A 23376-nucleotide genomic window follows, 5' to 3' on the forward strand; every position below is an offset into this window, starting at 1 on the left:
AACCCACCCTTTTCCAGACAGGGAGACTGAGGCAGAGAACCAAAGCATTTGTTCAAGGAATCATAAGCTAATTAGGTGAGAAAGCTCTGATCAAACTCCACATTTTCTGTGGCCCAGTCGGGCAGACAATATTCTAGCATTTAATCAGCTCCCAGGAAACCTTGAAAAAAATAAAAGTCAAACTGAACTTTGAGAATTTGGAGTCCATACCAGGTGGCTTTTTAAGCCCATCCTCCACGGACAACGTCTCATTGTGACCTCCTGCTATATGAAGCCATTTAACCTTCAAACCATCACCTAAATAGAGGAGCCAGGTCTGAATCAGAGGTGATAGTGTACTTTATTAACAAACAAAACAGTACCACACAGGCAAAATCGTACTTCAATGGCAACACATACACACGTGTGTACTCCCACGTGTAGCACTGGGTCACGTTTCAGACAGAACATTAGGCGCCAAGTTCACAAACTAAACACAGTTCACAATCGTTCGATATTTTGTCTTCAGGCTAATATAAGTCCTTATTTAACAGCTGTGACAAAAAGGTTAACTTTTCAAATCTCAATCTCAACCTTACTATGGAGTGAGGCTGACTCAGCCTTCAGAACTGTGAAGCGGCTGACTTAACAGGGCCAGGTTCGATCAGCTGCTTAAACTGACTTGAGTATCTCTGGGTGGAAGAGAAGACCTATGGCATCTTGGTGCTGGACCACCTCATGTATGTCGGGAGTCCTCAGCTCCAATTTCATGCCTAGGCACACCTGGGCTGGCCTTTATTTTTGATAATCTGTAGCTTAATGGGGCTGATCTAATTAGGATGAATTAATTGGTTTGCTAAAAAGTTTGAGGAGAGGGTAAATCACATACTCTGGAGTCCTTCAACATTTGAGACTTAGATATGTTAACAAGCTGATGACTGTTAAAAGCATTGCCAGTTAAGTTGAAGTCAGCATTTCCCAAAAGGTGTGTCAGAACCGAGTTATTCAGTAAGCAAACAGAAACAACTGAAATAGATCAGGGATGTGATTTCTCAAAGCAGTTTGGTATAAAATGCAGCAAGTCCTTATGTATTGGAGCATATCCAAGACAATACCGTAACTCCCAAGTTAGCTAAAACACTTTTCAATTGCAAGGTAAAGAGTGGCAGAGAAATCCTGCTCTTTGCTTTGAGGATGTAATATTGGATTTACAATAAGGTTAATTATGTAATAAACTTGGGTTGGCTCCTCTGGCAATGTTTAATTCCCATTCGATAAAAAATAGACAGCGGATTAGATTGCGTTATGGGGAGATAATGGAGATAAAAAGGATATGAAACGAAATACTGAATATGGGAGAAGGCAGAAGCAGCAGACTCACCAGCTATAAAACAACTGGGTGACATTTAGTACAGGGGCAAAGACAAGGGTATCACTATTAAAAATGTCATCATTCTACTATAAACGGTATACTCGATGATAAAAGTATAAAATAATCCAGATGCAGAACGATTGACCTGATTAATTTTAAAAAAGGAATTTAATCTAGCTTATATAATAAATGTGTGGAAGTAGGTCCATCAAAATTTTAATTGATTTAAAAATTTTGGCACATAAAGAATAAGCTTCAGCTAGCTAGAAACTTCATTTAAAATGAAAGGCCTCATTCATCAATGATGCAGGATAAGGTATTACTGGGTATCTACCACCTGGGTAGCTGAGTCCACAGAATCTTCTCAACGGCTTTATTTGATCACATCTGTGTTGATTTTTCCCAGATATTTATATTAAAAAAAAGATACTTTATGGCTGAAACCTTTGGAAGGGGTTTTTAAAAATCTGACAGTCTTTTTTTTTTTGGCTGTACCTCAGGGCTTGCGGGATCTTAGTTCCCTGACCAGGGATCGAACCCAGGGCCCCCGGCAGTGAAAGCACCGAGTCCTAAGCACGGGACTGCCAGGGAACTCCCCTGACAGTTTTTAAAATGGGAGAGATAAGAGGTGAGCACTGTTCTGAGCCCACATTTCTCCTAAGACAGAGAACTTAGTCTTCATGTATAAAATCACTCAATTTCATGTCTTTTATAAATCTTAATAACTAAGGCAAGTGGGGTTATAGTAAGAGCCCTCATTTCCTTTCAGTATTTGATAGTCTTGAGAAATAACACTCTCAGCGCCCCCTCGATGCTCTTAGCTGAGTGTCCCACGGAGCCAAAGCATTTACTTTGAAAAAATTAGTGTTCAAAGCAGGCCCCCCCAAAAAAAAGAAAGAAAGAAATAACAATCAGAAATTTGTCATGTATTTCAGTACTTATTTGAGAGAAATTGGCATGATGGTATTTACTCAAAGGTAACCATGTTGAAGACATGTTTAAGTTAACAGATCTGCCTAATTTTACTATGGCTGTAGAAAAAAAAATATGCCACTAGGGGCCTTCAGAAGGCCAGGGTGTACCTGAAAAAAGGAAACTACAGTTTCCCTGGAATTGGCAGAGAATGTTATGGACAACAAGCCAAGTCTAGCCACCTTCCAGGAGGACGAGAAGAAGCCTATTGCAGTCGGTCTCACGCAGAGCGAGTCAGGGAGGCCTCCTGGGGGACACCCTTGCCACTATCTGAGTCTGCTCACCTGGGGAGCTACAGACCAGTCACAGCAAGTCAATTTATGCATTCTACCTTGGTAAACACTGTCCTCTTTAAGAAGAAAAAGAGGACAAATACAAACAAACCAGCACGAAGCCTAGATGTCTAGAAACGTCACAGGAATTAGAAGCGGTCAGGAGATTCCTGCGGCAGCTGCCCACAAGATGTTGTCCCCTCACTGGTCTGAGGGCCTGAATCCTACCTCCACCGCTTTCCCTCATCCAAAGTGGGAGCTGCTCACCTCAGGAAGCTGTGAGTCTCTGGGGTCTGGGCCTACACTTCACCCTTTGTTAAGGACTTCAAAGGACAGTCACAGGCTGGGCCTTAACCTACTCGGCCTCTACAGGGAGAAAGTTAAATGCTTCACTTCTGCGTTCATCAGACGTTTTGTGTTAAAGGGGAGAAAAACAGGACACAGAAATTGTTTCTTATGAGCATGTCAACTTTAACTTCTTGAAATTAAGAAATTGATCACAAGGTTATCTTCTACCAATCAATACGAGCTGGTCTATAGACAAATCACAAGATGGAGTTTGATCTTACGGAAATTAAGGAGGTGATACACTGAGATTAAACTGAGGGGTTAAATCAGTGCGCTTAAAAATGATCCGATGACACAGCCTTTCAATTTGTCAACATTTTGCTTTTGATGATGCTGGGAAAGAGTAAGCAGAAAGCATGGAGCTGAAACTTCAGCATCGGGTCAGCAGCCTGAATTTGCACGCCGCAAACCACAGGGCAGTTATCGATGTGGAAAATCCGACGATCTTCAGCAGGCCTGTCACGGAAGGCAGGTTCCTCTCCCAGAAGGTGTGGGTGATTTCTACAGCTGGAACATCCTGGATGAATGAACATAGATCTTTAGCAGAAAACTCTTACATGGACAAGGAGGGGCAAAACATATCTGTAAAATCAGTGCATGGATCTGCCCTGGAGAGTGGCATCTACAATGACATCAGAGGCTAGAAGATGAGAGATTTTTACGTGCAATTCCTGGTCTATGCAGACGGAGCTGCCAAACTTACCTCTGATTCAGGTTCTTGGACCCATATGTCTTTCTTTGCCACCTTCCCCAAAGCGTTCAAGACCTGAAAGAAAGTGGCCATGGTATTATGAAATGAGGTTCTGTAGCTTCGACAGATTCAAGGCCCTGCTGGCCACAGATGAGCCTCGTGCGTGGAGTGAGGGGCAGAGAAGTGGACATATAGACCATCAGTGGTAAGATCTGGAAAGACCAGATGCCAACTATGTTGCTGGACTCGGGAGGGAGGGTGACTGGGTTTCCTGTCTTACCTCTCTAGCTGCCCGTTCTCCGGCCTCTACTGCTCCTTCCATGTAACCGCTCCACTGTGTGGCCGTCTCCGTGCCAGCAAAGTAAATCCTGCCCACGGGCTGGCGGATCACCCTTCAAGGGAACAGAGAGGTCACACAGAGTTACCTGGGAAGGTGCTGAGGATCAGTGAGCCAATCACTGCCCTCATCTACCCCGCAGAAGACAAGGAAACTCTCAGATTGTTTCCAAAACTCTCATGCAACTCAGCCAAAGGTGAAAGGTTCCTCCTTGTTTCCTGGGCCTGCACCGAAGGATCTGAACTTTCAAGCCAGAGACAATCAGGCCGTCAGTTCGTCAATCACTAAAGGTGATGATGACCTTTTTCTAGCCAGCCAGAATTAGAAATATAAGAATGTGCATTAAGATCACACTCAGATCTATGTGCTGCATGTTTCCTGTTTGCAGCCCGTTCTGCTACCTACAGTAAGGGGTGAGTTCTTCATGAGATCACATCTGACTGCAGACCCCAGCCATGCAGATACTCCCAGGGTGCCGGGAGGAACCATGGTGGTGAGTGGGAAGACAGGGAGAGAAACTGATTTCTAGCAAAGGAAAGACCCGAAGGATTATATGTCTATCTCCTTAAAAAACAATCTCTAGTGGGCTTCCCTGGTGGCGCAGTGGTTGAGAGTCCGCCTGCCAATGCAGGGGACACGGGTTCGTGCCCCGGTCCGGGAAGATCCCACATGCCGCGGAGCGGCTGGGCCCGTGAGCCATGGCCGCTGAGCCTGCGCGTCCGGAGCCTGTGCTCCGCAACGGGAGAGGCCACAGAAGTGAGAGGCCCGCGCACCACAAAAAAAAAAAAAAAAGAAAAAAAAAAAGAACAACCTCTGGGAGTTTGGGGTTAGTAGATACAAACTATTACATATAGAATGGATGGACAACAAGGTCCTACTGTATAGCACAGGGAACAACAGTATATTCAATGTCCTGGGATAAATCATAATGGAAAAGAATATAAAAAAGAATGCATATAAGTGCATAACTGAGTCACTTTGCTATACAGCAGAAATTAACACAACACTGTAAATCAACTATACTTCAATTAAAAAAAAAAACTTCTGTACAGTTAGTTTCTATGGATCTATCTAGAGACTGCCTGAGAGTAGCAAAATGGGCCTTCTCTTATGAAGAGGTCCTAGTGAAGAGACCCACGGAAAGGTTGGGCTGAATGAGCAACTGTCACCTCCTACCTTGTCAGCTTTGACTCCTGCCACGTCTGCAGCCACTTTCATGAAATCTCCTAAACCGTTACCTCCGCCCCAAAGGCCTTCACCTCAACCCACTGTCACGCCTTTTTCCAACTCAGAAATCCTTAGCTTCAGCTATTCATGATCCTCATCCCATCTTCTAGACTCCAGAAGCACTCCAGTTCATCAATACAGTTATCCCTAACAAAGGCTATTCATTCTCAGCTTGAGATCTGACACAAATAGCCAATACTAACTGCCCTTTGGAAAAGGAATTGTAAAAAGCACCCAAGACCTAAGTAGATTTTCCCATGAATCATTTAATCTTTCATCAGATATTGATGACTTTCACTGAAATACTGCACAAGTCTAAAATGATTGATTCTGCCATAAACCTAAAATTGAACTAACATCATTGCTTATTTAATAATTCAATCAAGAAAAAACAAACAAAAAGCTCATGTAAGGTAAGGGTTAACAAACCCTTCTTCCTTCTCTGTGGACACATGTGACCTTGAGTTAACCTTCTAGTTCTGTTCCTCTAGAAACCTGATGAAGGTATAATGCCATATATGTTGCCAGGCAGCACTGCCCGTGGTAAAAATGGCTCTCTTGCATCCCCACATTGGTAAATTGTATCTGGGATGGGAAACTGTCATGAATTGTAAAGATCTGGGAAGAGTCTATAACTTCGGGCTTTCTTGAGTGTGGTACATCTTGTAACTGGGCATGTCCCTTGCGGGGACCCTGGACACTGCCTATGAGGCTGTTATAAGAGACCATGGCTCCTGTGGCGCATGGGGCTTCTAAGCTAAGGTGAACTCTCCCATCTTGCACGCATGTCAACTCCCTGTGAGTGAGGATGCTTCCCCGTGAGGAGGAATGTCTGATGCTGCTCTGCCGGCAAGACATGTTTAGCCCATGTCCTTCTATGTAGACTGCTGTCCAGGAGCCTAGAGTAGCTGTGCGAGACTAAATGTTTAGTTGAGCTCGAGAAGGCCCCTTGGAGGACACTGCAGCTTGCAGAATTCTCACACGTAGAGCCAACATCTGAAATCCTCACCAGTGCTCTACGATTATTTTATGTGCTGTCAGCTACTGTCCTATGTACGGACATACTTCTTTTCCTATGGACATCCAGAAACATACAAACTATCTGGGACATTAGAAATAAGAATGCTGATTGCTATTTTTTTAAATTCCCATTGAGCTTTGCTTCTCTATTTCTAAGTTTGGCTCACGCCTTGTATCAACCGGTATAGCATCTGGGTAGTACCTTCCGTACTGAGTCATGATACCCGGGGGGAAGTAGGCCGTGTAGCAGCCCCCGGAGTACTGCTCCTCACACCAGTTCTTCTCTTCATAGTGCACCGGCTGCAGTTAAATGGGGAGAAAATTTCAAAGGGAAGACAAAGCTGAAAGGCCACCAGTCAACAATAAAGGCTCTTATGTACTTTGCTTTAACAGAAAGTTTACATGAAAAAAAAAGCAGCACTGCTCCTGGGCTCTGCGACCACGTGTACTAGAATATTTAGTCGCCTTCTCATGGCCACCTCTTCCTGTCTCTCATTTACAGATTCAAGGCATGTGTATGTCTCCTTGTTAGAATCTGCACTGCTTAGGAATCTTGAGAGATGAATCTTCTCTACTTCCAGAAAGAGGGACTTTAAATGTGGGAAGTTAATAAAATATAAGGAAAGTATTCAAAGACGTTGGATAGCTACAGATGATTAAAATCCATGAGGATGAAGATTTTAAGTGTTCTGTGAGAAATAAAATTATAGTCTGTACCAAAAAAAAAGCAGCACCGTTTTTCTAACTTAAGGGGAAACACGACAGTACCAAGTAATGGCCTTTTGTGAGGTACCAACTGACAAAACGTGTATACTTTGACTTTCTCAACCTCTTGCCCAGGAGAGACGTGAAGTATTCCAATATCTGGAAGACAGGGCATCTCCATGCAGATTCTGAAGTCTTTAGGACCCCATCAACAATCAGGTTCTGGAAAGGTCTGCTCCAATCTCCGCATTCTCTAAATAACAGACTTTACTTCCCCATCTACCAAGGCATTACTGCCGGAAAAAAAGGGTGGGAGGGAGAAGGTAGAAGAAAAGCACAGTGTCTAAGAAAAAGGCTTTTTTCAGAACCCCTTCTCTCAGCTGGAAACGTGAATGATGGGAATCCTGCTAAAAAGGGAACAATTAAAGATGAAAAATGTTTCCCAAGGGACATGAGAGAACCTTCTCTGATTTCCCTAACACATTCTGCAAGTTTATTCTTTGAACAGTTCAGAGATAATCCCCTGAAAGAGCCCCCAGCTATCTGGTAGGGCCTTTAAAAAGAATTTCCTTCTCATAATTGCTTTCAGTGGTGGATTGAAAGCACTGAAATTTCTAAATGAAGTGTGAATAGAGTCTTCAGATAGAAAAACAAATTAGTATGACTTTGACCTGGGCAGAGAGTCCAGATTCAGTCTATCTTATCAAGTATATACTACTGTGTCTTCACCAACAAATGATGATACAGCTGGGATTTTATTTTGCAGCAATCATTTGACATTGACAAGAGGGCAGGGCCTCTGCTCTGGGAACTGATCTCAATCACTCTGGAGATAATACCTGTAGCTCCCGCCTCTCATTACAACTGGCTGCCAGTTATCCAGTGAACATTTAAACAGCCCAGGAAACTGCTGCATCAGAAATTGCATGCACTGACAGCAGCTTTTAATGGTGTTTTGTGATTGCTGAAGTTAAACCTCCAGTAAGCATATTCCTTCTCTTCATAACACTGTCAGGAAACCAGAATCCGCTTTGCTTTACCACTTAGAGCAAACAGAGCAGAACCTGCTAGGGATTAAAGCTGGGGATTTCTTACTTGTAAAGCTTCTTGGGATCCTAGCACTTTGGCGTACAGCTCACAGATTTTCCTCTTCCTATAAAAAAGAACCAAAAAATGTTAAGGAAGTAATGACTGATGAGTACAGAATAAACACAATGAGTTCCAGGGCTCTTGCCAATGAACTAGATTTATTAAGGGAAAAATGAAAATCAATGGCCTTCTTTATGAACAGTTCCATAAATCTCTGCACTCAGATTAACTCTTTTCCTGAATACAGTCATGTGCTTTGAAGATGCAACAGAATTTTTCCTCTTTTACATTTTTGCCTCTTTCACTACCTAATACCATATCTATTCAGTTAAAATGGGGAAAATGAGATGAAATTCAGTTTTAGGAGTTGATTCTAAGTCACTTTTCTGGAATATGTAAAATTCTAAAATAATCTCTTTTACAAGTCTATAGTAAGTATGATGGTGTCTTTTAACTATCCTATATTTATGTTTTAAAGATCTATGAACATATAAAGCTCATTTAATCTTTTCTTTTTTTTGCGGCACCGCATGGCACGTGGGATCTTAGTTCCCCAACCAGGGATCGAACTGCACCCCCTGCCGTGGAAGTGCAGAGTCTTAACCACTGGACTGCCAGGGAAGTCCCCATTTAATCTTTTTTTTTTTTTTTTTTTTTGTGGTACGTGGGTCTCTCACTGTTGTGGCCTCTCCCGTTGCCGAGCACAGGCTCCGGACGCGCAGGCCCAGCGGCCATGGCTCACGGGCCTAGCTGCTCCGCGGCATGTGGGATCTTCCCGGACCAGGGCACGAACCTGTGTCCCCTGCATCGGCTGGCAGACTCTCAACCACTGTGCCACCAGGGAAGCCCCCAATAAAACTTTTTAAAATAGTGCTCCAAAATATTTTTTACAGGCTAATAAGCAACTGTAAAAAAATATGGCAAAGGGTTTAATTCAAATCTGTAAGACAAGCATTAGAAGCTAAAGAGACAAAAGGCAAAACAATGTTGAGCTGGGAAGAAAGGGGGGAAGGGAAGGTTATAGTTATTAGTAATACACAGATTTTAAAAGACGCCAATTTTGGAATTCCCTGGAGGTCCAGTGGTTAGGACTCTGCACTTTCACTGCAGGGGGCCCGGGTTTGATCCCTGGTCGGGGAACTAAGATCCCGCAAGCCGTGCAGCACATCCAAAAAAAAAGATGCCAATTTAATGTTGCCAAGTTATATTAGAAAATATTTTTTAAATGTGTCCCCAATCTCTCTGAATAATGTGAGACAAAATGTAACTTTATAAATTTATCCAAATGCTCACACTTACACCATTTATACAGCTCCTTCAAGGAGCTGTTCATACTACAGATCAATAATGATAAAGGAAAGGCAGAACTGGAAGAAGTCTCAAGACTACTGTCCACCTGACTGTCTCTCTCTGTCTAATCCAAGCCCCTCATTTCAGACATGAGGAGGCTGAGGCTCAGTGCACGGAAGAGACTGGCTCAACATCACTCAGCTAATTAATGGCAGGTCGAGGGTCTACTCTCCTGAGCATCCCTCCTATAGTAAGTGCTCAATAAAAACTTACTGAATCAAAATCCATCTTCAGCCAAGTATGGTACCATCTTTCCTATGCTATGATAAGATAGGTGACTGATTCTTATCTACTTCACATGAGTGTTACAAGAAATAATTCTGACATTTTGAGTCAGTTAGAAAAGAAAAGTATTGACAATTATTATTCTGAAAAACTTAATAATGCTTCACTTATTTTCAGTATATAAAAAATAATAAAATCTTTGTTAAAACAGAGTGAACCTTAAAATCTAATCAACCTACTTCGTAGGCAATTTTTCATTCATGAACAATAAACTAGTAATAATAGAAATATAAGTCATTATTTACTATACTTCACATTATTAAATGAGTCAAGGATTAGCTCATACAAACACATCAGGAAATTATCTTCTCCATCCCTTCCTCCCATTAATATAAAAATTTTTTAGAAAAGTTATATAAGATAAGGATGTTGGAGCAATGCACTGATTGATTAGCTGGACTCTAAAAATAACACAACATACTTTACTATTTTTTTTTAATTAATTAATTAATTAATTATTGGCTGCGTTGGGTCTTCATTGCTGCGCGAGGGCTTTCTCTAGTCGCAGAGAGCGGGGGCTACTCTTTGTTGCAGTGCACGGGCTTCTCATTGCGGTGGCTTCTCTTGTTGCAGAGCACAGGCTCCAGGCGCACAGGCTTCAGTAGTTGCAGCACGTGGGCTCAGTAGCTGTGACTTGTGGGCTCTAGAGCGCAGGCTTAGTAGTTGTGGCGCACGGGCTTAGTTGCTCCGCGGCGTGTGGGATCTTCCCAGACCAGGGCTTGAACCCGTGTCCCCTGCATTGGCAGGCAGATTCTTAACCACTGCGCCACCAGGGAAGTCCCAACAGAACGTACTTTAAATGATGGCCAAAAGAGGTCATTGTGCAAGTTGAATTTACCCACTGGTTTCTAAATCTGGCTGCTCATCATAATCACTGAAAAAGCTTGTTAAAAAATACAAGTACTCGGGCCCCACCCCTAACCTACCAAATCATAATCTACCAGCCTCAGAAAAATTTTCCAAACATTCTTTGGGAAATGTTGATGCGGTTGGTCCTGAGAACCATTACTTTAGTCAATGACATTCGGAGTTCTAAGGGTTTTTGCCTTATAAAAATTTTGAGAAGTTTAGCCACTATGTGGAATCATAACCAAACGTCTACATCCAGGCTGGTATTTATTTTACTATTAATAAGGAGGGAATGCAGGAAATCCAAAAGAAAATGTCAAGCTTAGTGTGACGTAATGAAAAAAGCACACATTCGATGCTATTTTTGACTTTGTCAGAAGCTAGCGGTGGAGCCTTGAACAAATCATTCCCCATCACTGGACCCCCAAATTCTTCCTCTATTGAGTGAGTAGGCGAACAACAAAAGGGTTCCCCCTTCCTGACATCACATCTCACGGCTGCTCAAATAAACAAATCCGTGTGCAAACGTGGGAACTTCTGCGGCCTTTCTCTGACTTGCAAAGTCATCAAAGTAGCTCTCAAAGCAAGGGCTGCTAGTGGATTTGCTGCTTAATTTTTAAATCAAATGAAGAGAGAAGTATACATTTGCCTGCGTATTGGCCTTCTTCAAAAGCTAACAAAGGATTTAGGGTTACCCTAAAGAAGGGAAGCCCAGAAATGTCCAGAGGCATTCCCCCAACAGCCTAATGAGTGTTTCCAGGTAAGAGTTCCAGGTAAGATTTTACTTGAACAAAGGATTCCAGTGCAAAACAAAGCAAAACGAATACAACAAAACAGAAAGAGAGAAAGGGAGAAAAAAAGAAAAAAGCCATTGTCCTAAAATAATTGTTTTCTACTGGGAAGCTCTTGGGAGAAGGGAACATCAGAGCTGTACCCCAGATAATCAAAGGAGCATACTTTTATGTATACAAGTTGGAATAGGTTGGAAGACCTATGTATAGATTTGCTTTTCAGAAAAAGTACATGTCAGAGAAACTTGGAGAAAGACTAATGGTCTGGCAAGGTGATTGGGACTTGTCCTTTTAAGCTTTATTCACAGCTAACTTTTTAAAATGATTTTTCTCCATCCATTTACTGGGAAAGCCTACCTCTCAACCACTGTAAAATGAACACAAAGATGTGACATTAAATTGATACAGGCATATGGGCAAGGACTGAGTCAAGGGGGCGTAGTGAAATACAAAAAGGTTGATTTGTTGAGATTTTGAGATTAATGAATTATTGCATTTTTCGTAATGCTGTTATCCTGTTGTTAGTGCAACAAGCACAATATAAAGCTAACCTTTTATACGTTTCAGGTGTAAATACTTACCTTAGTTCTTTATGGACTTTAGCAAGGCGGTCAGCTTTTCGAGCAAGGATGAAGCTGGAGAGAGAGGTTACATTTGAACGATTAGGCGACAGTGGTTTATCTTAAGAGTTGTCTCTTTAAAGTGTTCTTGCCTCCACCTACTCAGCATTAATAAACTCTCCCACACCCTCCCATTATTTCCCTCTACTAGAGCAAATGCCAGACTGTCTTCATCTGCCTCTCTGTCCTCCCTGCTAGGCTGTGGGATCCTAAACAACAGGTCACCTCCTACTCAATATTTTACCCCCAAAGTTTAGCACAGTCCTTGGCATACAGTAGGAAATGAACTGTCAGATGAATTAATGTTGCTTTAAATGATTATCCTGGTAATGACTGTTGCTGTCTGCCAAGTACTTGATAAAAGCTGGAAAAACAAATATCAATAAGTGCTTGTTGGGAATTCCCTGGCGGTCCAGTGGTGAGGACTCTGTGCCTCCACTGCAGGGGGCACGGGTTCGATCCTTGGTCGGGGAGCAATGAGATCCCGTATGCCACGAGGCGTGGCCAAAAAAAAAAAAGTGCCTGTAGTGGCTGCCATGGTGGGCCACCAAGATCCCTCTTCAGGACCAAATGCTCATTACCCTCAGCTCACAACCAAACCCCTCCCTAGCAATTGCACTCTGTAGCAGAGAACTGCCTGGTGCAAGGTCCCATCCCTTCCCAGAATGACTGGCTCCGGAGTGTGGTGGGTACCAAAGCCCACCCCCTCGTCTCAGTGCAGACACCTCTGGAGGGCCATCCCCGCTCCAGAGTTTCCCAAGGGATGGCTTTGGCCTCTGTTGGGGCAACACCGGAGCCCAGCCTCTCCCTCTGCTCAATCCTGATTCCTTCCCTTCCCCCCAGGTAGCGGTCCCCATAGCAGTTCCTGAAGAACCTCCTGCACCCAAATCTCCATCTCGGAGTTGGCTTCCTGGAAAACTGGCCTAGCATAGTCCTCAAATTCAGTGGCTCAGTAAAACTCAGTTATAATCTCTCTGCTTCCCTTTAATCAAATAGATTCTATTTATTATACTGATATTACTAATTGCATGTATATTTTAAAGAATTGAATTGTGACAAGGAATCCTTAGTTATGCTATTATTAGAAAGCTTTCAAAAAATCCAAATGAGCTAAAGGACAATGAAATTATTTCTCCATTTAAAAAAAAGTTTTAAAATTGTATTTTTTTGTTCTAGACCGAAAAGACAAGTAGATCAAGACTGAAAATGTGAGGGCTGAAAACAGGCATTTCATCCTCTCCCTCAAGCCCCCCTCCCAATTAAACTGTTCTTCAATTTGATTGGCAATTCCTTTAGAGTTGTTATTCGAGATCATTCTGCGAAGCAAAGATACAAAGCTGTGGACTGTTTAAGAAATTTGAACCATTGAACTTCTGGGGACATAGTCATGATTTTGGTTGATTTAACTAACACTTTATGTTGTGGCTTGCTGGTAATGATTTTAGTTAAATTTTAGGTTTCTGCAAGAATCAATCATTTTAGACTTATGCAGTATTTCAGTGAAAATCACCAACATCTGATAAAAGATTAAATGATTTATCTGAAAACCCTTTTAGATCTTGGGTGCTTTTTACAATTCCCTTTTCTAGTGGGAAGCAGCCGCATAGCACAGGGAGATCAGCTCAGTGCTTTGTGACCGCCTGGAGGGGTGGGATAGGGAGACACAAGAGGGAAGAGATATGGGAAAATATGTATATGTATAACTGATTCACATTGTTATAAAGCAGAAACTAACACACCATTGTAAAGCAATTATACCCCAATAAAGATGTTAAAAAAAAAATAAAGGGCAGTTAGGTTTGGCTATATCTGTCAAATCTCAAGTCATGAATGAAATAACCTCTTTGATCTAATTGTAACAACGGACAACTATCATTGAACTTCCTTTGGTGTTTTATTGGAGAAATTAAACATCCTGGCTTTGGGTTGGGAACATTTCACAGCTCTAAAGTACAAGGTCCTTTCTAGTTTCCAAAAGGCACTAGTTATCACAAACAGTGCTGGGCAATTATACCACTCCTTGTCTTCAAGGCTTTCATTGCCTAGAGCAAAGAGCAGGGTAGAGGCAATATAGCTTCAAGGCAAGAACAGGGTGGAAGCGATTGTCCAGATAAAACAGATCAGAGTATCACTTTCTAGGAGCTGCCTAAATAAGCCCATTACCATCTAGAAGGCTTCTGCAATACGTGTCCTTGTTAAAAAATGTAAAGAAATGCCGGAAGAGCAGATGCCGCAATATTTAATACCCAGGGCAAGAAGAACATCAATATTCTTTCATCTACAGTTGGATTGATCTTGACCGACAAGTCTCCTGAAACCTCTACCTCAACCTCCTGCATTTTTTTGGCACATAGAAGGCGACGGCAAACTGCCCAAACAATCTATGTATTTTCTTGCCCAGGGGGGTCAGAGATGAACAGGGTGCAATGTTCCTATAGTCTTTACATTGTGAGCACCTGCCCTTACCAGGGAGGCTGGTGCCATTTCTTATATTTTACAGCCAGAGAAGTGGTTATAAAATGTCTTGTTGGCAGTCCAGTAGCATAGCCTTTTTCTAAGTCCCTAGGGTCATGGGTCTGCTCCTTTTGATTTTGTAATTTCCCTTCGGTGATGCAATGCACATGAGCTCAACTCTCCTCGGGGTGAAGGGGAAAACCACTGGTTTCTAAAGTCACTGACTGCTATAGAAGCTGTGCTCTTTTATTGCAATGTGGTAGAATAAATAGCCCTTTTGTTTGTATTGCTTTGAGGAGGACTAAAAGACATGGCAACTGGGAGGCTACGGCACTCCTTAGAAATCTCTTTGTGGGAGCTCCGATTCCCTCTCTGGACCCCTAGTCTCCAGAGGGCAGAGCAGCTGTGTGAGGGGATGGTAGGAGAGAAAAAGAGCTCTCCTCTTCCAGACACAGAACCTTGCCCTGGACCATCCCTGGTGAAGTAGCCATAGAGTGACCTACTGGAAAAAGTGCCCTACGCTCAAGGCCTGGTTCTCCTTTGAACTGCACTTCCTCATTAGTCATCCATCTTATCTCCCAGGGTAATAATTAACATATTTTTCTTCACTTTCTTTTTTTTTTTTCTTTGGGCTGTGCCACACAGCTTGTGGGATCTTAGTTCCTCGACCAGGGATCGAATCCGGGCCCTCGGCGGCAAAAGCACGGAGTCCTAACCACTGGACCACCAGGGAATTCCAACAATTAACATATTGACACTTGCTAGGTAGTGATGTCTAGAATGGAGAAAGGAATAAAGCCCAGAAAACATAACTTTGGAAGGTTTTACAGGATAAAACAGTTCTCATTCCAGAATGGTTGTCAACATCCTGTAGGCAAGGTGGTCTACCATCCCGCCTGTCTAGCTGCGTTTTTTTCTCTGTCCTCCACGTGTAAGTTTATGGGGGAAAGAAACATATGGGCACAAGTTCAAAGTGGTGTTAATTTTAGTAAAGTTTCTCAGTGTTCTTGTGCCACATACTCTAATATTTTCATACATGGAAACATGACATAAATTGTCTGTAGGGTTATTTAGCATTGCTTGAGCTCTAGTGCAAAACAACATGTTCTGCCAGCACACACACCGATACATCAACAGAGCTTGAAAAATGCAGAACACCCAGCTCTAACTTACCCCATGATGGCGGGCAGCGATCCATCTGGCTTGGTGTCATCCAGGGTTATTGAAATCGGAGCTTCCTCGTCTTCGATGATCATACAGCCACAGTAATCTTAACCAGAAGAAAATCAATAGGAGATTGAGTAACCTCACCAGAGATTTAAGAGGGATATATATATATATATATATATATATATATATATATATATATAACTCTTTTGCTAAGAGGAAGGCAAATCTTAAACTATTGGTCTTTGCCCCAACTCTAGAAGTTATTTACTATTAAATACACACACTGACTATACAAGGATGTTTGGTTGGTCACCCAGACACATTAGAAAATGACCCATCTCGGTGACCTTTACATAAAGGTCAGGTATGATCAGTGCATGAGTAAAATGAAGATGGCCCTGGAGTCCTGGAATACATGGGAAAGAGGGGGGTGTGTTAGAGGGAATCACCCCTGTGAAACCATGGAAGAAGTGGCAGGAAGGAATCCTTTGAGTGTGAGCTGAAGGCTTAGCAACAACAGACACCATATCTGCCCAGACTCTGCCTCATTTTATCCTCACAACACCCCAACAGCAGGTCTAATTACCATTTTACACAGAGGCTGAGGCTGAGAGTGGTGAAGTGTCATTTGAGGCCTCACAGCTAGTAAGCAAGTGGAGCCCAGGGATGTGTAACTTCAAAGGAGTGCTCTTTCCGTGGTGCTCCTTTGTCTCTGCTCATGAAGAGTAAGGGGTGAGACATATGCCAGGGGTCTGGGCAATGTGGTCCCACGACCAGAGGGACCTCTTCCTTCCCCCCCACTGCCAGCAAGCGCTCTTGGGGTCATTTTGTGTTGCCCGGGGCTATGAGGAGTGGACAGACTGAGATTTCTGATCCTTTCTCTACCAGCTGGAAACACTTATCTTTTTTTCTGTTCAGTGTGTAGCATAAAATGTTCCTAAAAGAGCATGGTCTTTGCTTAATACAATTTAAGCATGAATAAGTGCAACCTACCCTTTTTCTTCCAAAAGGCCTCCTTGTAATACATCATGCACTTAATGATAGCCCCCATTGGAAGACGCTGAATTAACTGGTTTCTCTCTGAAGGAAGCTCTGGTCTGAAGTGTATCTTGGCAGTCAAAGTTGGAGGGACGGCACTAATTACGTATCGGCACTAAAACACACAGACACAAGATACCATCTCAAACCTGAGTCGCAGTCTTTGCAGGGAGCGTGAAACATCACATTTACCATTTCGAATGACAGTAAGCGGTAACAATGTACAGTATGAGGCCACTGTGAGGCAAAAAAACAGAATAAGGCAGTCGACCAAGTCTGGTAATTTGGAAGACCGAGTCAGAAATACGCCAGCATTAATTATGCCACTGCTTGGATTATATTTAGTTAGAAGCTACAGAAGACAGGAGACCTATTTAATATAAGTTTCTCTTTTTTTTTTCGGCCTTGATGTGCGGCATGCAGGATCTTAGTTCCCCCACCAGGGATCGAACCTGTGCCCCCTGCTGTGCAAGCGGGGAGTCCTAACTAATGGACCACCAGGGAAGTCCCATAATATACGCTCTTTTTTGACGAAACTGAATTACCTCATAAAGTTGATGATTCAATGTCTCTATCATGATGTTGTCACCTGACTGGTCAACATAGGTGACAGGACACCTCAGTTTCACTCTGTCCCCGAGGAGGTGCATTATCCGCTCGCTTACTTGACCAGATCCACCTACAAACTTCCGTTCCTACAGGAGAAGGCAGGCAGGAAAGGAAATGTTATAAAAGCCCAAGGAAGGAAGAGCATATTTACCACTGATCAGAAACCTCCAGAAAGTCACAGGCCATACCTCCACCCTCTGCACCCTTAACTATTGGAAGAACTCATTAGGACAGAGGCAGTCTACCAAGATACCTCAACCATCATGCTCTACACAGCGTCTGGTGACGAAAAGCTGTTACCAGCTTATAAAATCACAGAATGGTGGGGGAGGGATAAATTGGGAGATAGGGATTGACACATACACACTACTATATATAAAATAGATAACTAATAAGGGCCTACTGTATAGCACAGGGAACTCTACTCAATACTCTGTAATGGCCTATGTGGGAAAAGAACCTATAAAAGAGTGGACATATGCATATGTATAACTGATTCACTTTGCTGTACACATGAAACTAACACAACATTGCAAGTCAACTATACCCCAATAAAAATTTAAAATAAAATCACAGAATCAGAAGGAAGGTTCCCCTATACCACTGGCACCTTGACCGAATGCAAATAACAGCAAGTGCGTGGGCTTCAAGTGCCCAAGAGTGCAGTGCATGGAGGGAACCCTGGGACAGGGAGGATGCTGCACTTCTCCCAGGGGATGCGGTTTCTTTCTTTCTTTTTTTTTTTATGATATTTTAAATAATTTAATAGTGAAAAAGTAAAATATATAAACCACTTATATGGTATAATCTTAATGAGGAAATACATTAAAATGTTAACAGTAGACGGGGTGAGATTATGTGTGAAGCTTTTGTCTTTATTCTTTATGTTCCAAGTATAAACACAAACTATAATGACCTTCTCTTTGCTAAAAACTCAAGACAACAACCCTTCATTGATCTCCTTCAATGGGCAAGGCCCTGGCATTAGGCTCATTAGAAGACACAAACAATATAGCAGACATGAAGTTGCGTGATTTTTGGAACCAAAAAGGCCCACATGTGACCCAGCAGCTGATGGGTAGGGGGGCCTTGGCTTCATAGCCTGTACGGGAATCTAAACTTTCAGAAGATTTCTTTTTTTTAATTAATTATTTTTTTCTAGTTTCACTGAGATGGGGATGCGGTTTCTAACTCCCCTCGGTTTCTTAAAGTCCCAGCCCAGGGTTGTCTAGGCAGAACAGGCTCATGGTGCTCTCAGGGATCACCTGGTCATCACCCAATGATGTTCTAAGAATCCAAACCTCAGCTCTTGAGAAATTTTTGCCAAAATGCCTGGAAGTTTCACTGCGGGGGCCGAAGGGTGAAGACTAAGCATCTGCCTATTCCTCCAGACATTGTGAAATAGTTCCCCTGAGCAGCTCTGTAAGACCACAAGTGCTCTGCCCTACTGCCATCTGCTACACTCACCATGGTCATGCTTCCAGCTTAATCTAAGGTCAGTCCTTAATACAGTGCATTTTGTAAGAACCGGGGGGAATGTTTTTAGCCTGCTGTAGAAGATTCTTTGAATGGTTACAAATACATGTAGGTAGACTGGAGAACAGCCCAACATTTGACAATCACCTTCCAGAAAGCCTGTGTCAGCAGCCACAGAATGATTCTTACACTTGAATAACTGGCTATTGTTCTAATGACACGACCACAGTTCTTTATAAAAATATTCCCAAAGCAGTTTAGCCCTAAATTCATGATCCATCCTTCCTCACAAAACTGGGACCATTTAATTTATAATGTGACTTCTGTTTTCCAAGAGTTACTTTGAATGTTAGTATAGTGGAAAGACCATGAACTATTTCCATTTGTGTTCACTATCCACTCCTTCGCGTCTAGTATTTCTGGAACTAAACTATTAAAGGATAAGTCTAAGTTCTTTGTAAAGATACTGTGATAATGGTCTGAGATTCATAATGTGAACTGTGCCCTCCAAAAGGTCATGTGGAGTTTGCCTAGAAGTATCTTGGCTCCCCTGAATGAGGGATGTAAATATAAAATACGAGCCACGATATCTCAGAAAGTAAAATATAGGTTAAAAAGAGTAATGTGGGATTTCTAAGCGTAAAGACACTTAAAAATGCAACTGCCTTAAGTTTGCTAAAGCTAAGGGTCAAATGGGCAATAACTCTTGGGACCACAAGAACAACTTGGGGACTTCTGGAGATCTCCCAAGGAGAGGAACATTTCACTCAGTTGACAAGGACTCTACACCTCACACTATGAAACAGAACATAAGTTAGAAGTAAACTGATCCTAATTAAACCTTAGCCCATCGAGGCATAACATTCCTAGAAAAGAGATATCCATTTTCTTCCGATAAAGGATAGCCTTGAAACAAAGAATCTCAGAATCTGGAAAATCAGGGAATTAAGATTCTGGTTTCACCACTGGTTTGCTGTGTGTCCAGCCAGTGAGTCAAATGAGTTCATTCATCAGTAATGGAAGTAGTATGGAAGCTGGGCAAATGCTAGTGGGCAGCAAAAATTTAGAAGCCAAAATGTAGAATTTACTATTGAAAGAGTAACCAATAAATCACTTGAATTAGAAGAAAGAATAGTCACTTCCATTCTATAACAGTTAACATAAAATAATAACTCCGAGACACAGAATGGGACAAAAAAGCCTCATGTCTGGAACAGAGATGACTTGAAGTACAATTTTACAAGTACTAGAAATTTTTGGAAATAAGTTGATTTTAGTAATTTAGCTCCTCCTACAGAAATAGTCTAATTTTACCTACTTCCAAAAGGAAGGAACTGAATTCCTCAAACCTAATTAATTCAAAATGAAACATTCTTTAGTTGTGAACTTATTTTCAGGAACAAGAAAAGGAAATGAGAAATTTTGTTTTCAGAAAAGTTTTTTGGAGATCGTTTCAAAAATCCATGTTTCAAATTCACTCATGTTTCAAAATATAGAAGCAAGTATTAAGGTACTGCACTCGATGAGGGCAAAATCACAAATGAAGTTTAGTGTGAGAATGGACACTCCATACCTGGCCCCCATTGGTAATGGAGAATATCCGAGTGGTGCCTCCACACTGCTTCACATACCACAAGAACCACAGGGCGGACACCTCGTGGGGTTCAGAGGTCACATTGATATTCACAAAGAGAGATGCAAACTGCCTAGCAGTCCTGGTCACAGAACAAGAGCGGAAGTCAGGAGTAAATACGTACATGCTTCACAGGACATTACCTTTTTAAAACACAATTTAGCATGGCTGGAGAACAGTTCTATTGCTTTTGAAAAAAACAACTCATGGACTCAATTTCTGAAGGAATGCAGATTTTAACTCTTGGGGAAAATAAACTTTTCCCTTACTTTTAGGAAATTATGGGTTAGTCCAAACATGCTAATCCCAATGCAATCTAAAGGGTTAATATGCTTGTCAGAGTTCATTAAGGATATTGTCTGCATTTATTTGAACAAACTTTCTCTCCTTAACACCTCCCCTGCTCCCACCCTGGTCCAGGCTACCACTGTCCCTCACCTGGCTTAAAACAATGGCGCCTGCTCCTGGGCCCTCATGATCCTTCTCTACATTACAGCCAATTAAGTCTTTTAACAGTCCAAAACTTAAAAAACAAACAAACAAATAAAACCCCACTCTGCTTAAAATCCTTCAGTGACATTCACAGCAAAAGTCAAAAGTCTTGAATATGGCCAATATATCTTGCACCATCAGCCTGTCAACGAGTTCTCCAAACTCTCATTCCATCACTTCCTCATGGCATCTTTATGATCCAGGTATACTCTCCATTCATTGCTAAAACGTGTCAATCTCCCCATCTCAGGGCCTTCAGAAGCTGTTCCCTGTTCCCTATACTGGGGTGGGGGAGCATTTCCCACACTATCCAACCTTCACATTTCCCGCCATTATCTGTGGCTAATAACTGGAAAATACCATGCCTCAACCATTTATCCTTCCATCCATCCCATCATTCAGGATTCATTCCTGAAAGAAACCATCCCTCCCCTTCCTTATTTTTCCCCATCTACTAAGGCTCGCTACTGGAACATCATCCCCGCCAGTAACCCTATCTCCTGTCTCCTCCATCCACTATGGCTTATTCCTGAAAGATACCATTCACTACATCATCCATCTTTCCTGTCTTCCCCCATCACTGTGGCTCACCCCTGTGAGATACCAACACCCCACACCATCTATTGGTCCTGTTTTATCCAATTCATTATGACTCATTTCTGGAACATATATCCTCCCCATACCCACATGTCTGATCTCCACTCATCCACTGTGCTCATTTGTGGAAGATATATGATCCCCCAACACCATCCATCCTTCAGTCCTGTATCCCTCATCAATTGGCTCATTCCTTTAAGATACCATTCACTCTTCCTGTCTCTCTCAATAACTGATACATCATTGGAGGAAAGCATCCCCCTCACCATCTATCCTTCCTGACAGTCCCCCACCATTAATTGCAGGTCATTCCTGGAAGATACCATCCTCCTACATCATCCATCTTTCCTGTATCCCCCATACACTGTGATTCATTCCTGGAAGATACCATTCTTCACACCCAGCATGCACCAACCTGTCCCCCACCCCCATCCACAGTGGCTCATTCCTGAAAGATACCATCCCCCACATCACTCATCTATCATGTGTACAGCCCACCCAGTATGGCTCATCCCTTCCTGATACCTCGCACCCAGAACATTCACCCTACCTGTCTCCTCTCACAATCACTGTGGTTCATGCCTCATGATACCACCCTTTCACACCATCCACTCTTCCTGTAGCATTCCCCCACCAAGCGCTGTGGTTCCTTACTGGAAGATGCCATCACTCCAATGGCTTCCTGTCTCCTCCTAACCACTGTATCTCATCTTGGAAGATACCAGTTCCCTCACTATATTACTCCTGCTATATCCCCCATCATTGTGGCTCATTCCTGGAAGATACCATCTCCTCACACAACCATACCATCTAATCTTCCTGTAGACACCCCCCCACACACATAACGTGCATTCCTGGAAGATGCCACCCTTCCCCCACAAACACACACCACTCGTCATTCCTGTCTCCCCTCATGCACTGTGGTTAATTCCTGGGAGATACCATATCCTCACTCCATCCACTATTCCTGTCTCTCCCATCAACTAGCTCATTCTTGAAAGATATCATCTCAACATATAATCAACCCTTCTGTTTCCCCCCATTTTACTATGGTTCATTCCTGGACCACACCATCTCGTCACACCATCACTCTTCCAGTCTCCCCCCCACATGCTATGGTTCATTCCAGGCACATACCATCCAAACATCATCCATCTTTCCTGTCTTCCCCATCTACAGTCACTGATTCCTGGGAGATACCATCCCCCCATGCCATCCACTCTTCCTATCCTTTCCATACACTATGGTTTAATCCTAGGCATACCATCCCCCCACATCATCCATCCTTCCCCTCTTCCCCTACCCACTGTGGCTCATTCCTGGAAGATGTGGTGAATGGTATCTTCCTGGAGTGAGCCACAGTGATGGGGGGTGGGAAAGGAAGAGGGGATGGTGTGGTCCAGGAATGAATCACAGTAGAGAGGGGGGAGACAGGAGCGTTCATTGTATGTTAGTATGGTATCTTCCAGGAATGAGCCAGTTGATGGGGGAGAAAGGAATAGTGGATGGTGTGAGGACGGAATGAGCCAGTGGATGGGGGAGAAAGGAATAGTGGATGGTGTGAGGATGTGGTATCTTCCTGGAATTAGTCACAGCAGGTAGGGGGAGACAGAAAGGTGGATGGGTGGGGGGAATGGTATCTTCCAGGAATGAGCCATAGTAGATGGGGGAAGACAGGAAGAGTATGAGGAGATGGTATCATCCAGGAATGAGCTACAGTGACTGTGAGGGGAGACAAGCAGGGTGGAAGATGTGGGGACATGGTATCTTGCCCCCCCATCACTGTGGCTCTCTCCTAGAAGATACCAACATCCTATACCATCCATTCTTCCTCTTTCACCCCATACACTGTAACTCATTCCTGGAACATATAATTCACCCCACAACTACATGTCCTGTCTCCACCCATCAACTGGCTCATTCCAGTAGATACCATCTACTCCGCCTCTCCCAACAGTGGTTTATCACTGGAAGAAAACATTCACCTCACCATCCATCCT

General features: G+C 42.8%; 1 protein-coding gene across 1 annotated transcript in view; it reads right to left on the bottom strand.

Moving 5' to 3' along the window:
* Window positions 1-321: 321 nt before the first annotated feature.
* Window positions 322-23376, bottom strand: part of LOC132513658 (amine oxidase [flavin-containing] A) — a 76846-nt gene continuing 53791 nt past the window's right edge. Inside the window, exons 6-15 of the mRNA XM_060138168.1 lie at window positions 20228-20369; window positions 17115-17264; window positions 16525-16684; window positions 15535-15631; window positions 11869-11922; window positions 8019-8076; window positions 6421-6518; window positions 3915-4026; window positions 3647-3709; window positions 322-3460 (exon numbers count right to left, since the gene is read on the bottom strand). Of these exons, the coding sequence (XP_059994151.1) occupies window positions 3314-3460; window positions 3647-3709; window positions 3915-4026; window positions 6421-6518; window positions 8019-8076; window positions 11869-11922; window positions 15535-15631; window positions 16525-16684; window positions 17115-17264; window positions 20228-20369 (1081 nt within the window). The 3' untranslated portion in view covers window positions 322-3313. The remainder of the gene's footprint in view (window positions 3461-3646; window positions 3710-3914; window positions 4027-6420; window positions 6519-8018; window positions 8077-11868; window positions 11923-15534; window positions 15632-16524; window positions 16685-17114; window positions 17265-20227; window positions 20370-23376) is intronic.

Source organism: Lagenorhynchus albirostris, chromosome X (genome assembly GCF_949774975.1).
Source record: "Lagenorhynchus albirostris chromosome X, mLagAlb1.1, whole genome shotgun sequence".
NCBI lineage: Eukaryota > Metazoa > Chordata > Mammalia > Artiodactyla > Delphinidae > Lagenorhynchus > Lagenorhynchus albirostris.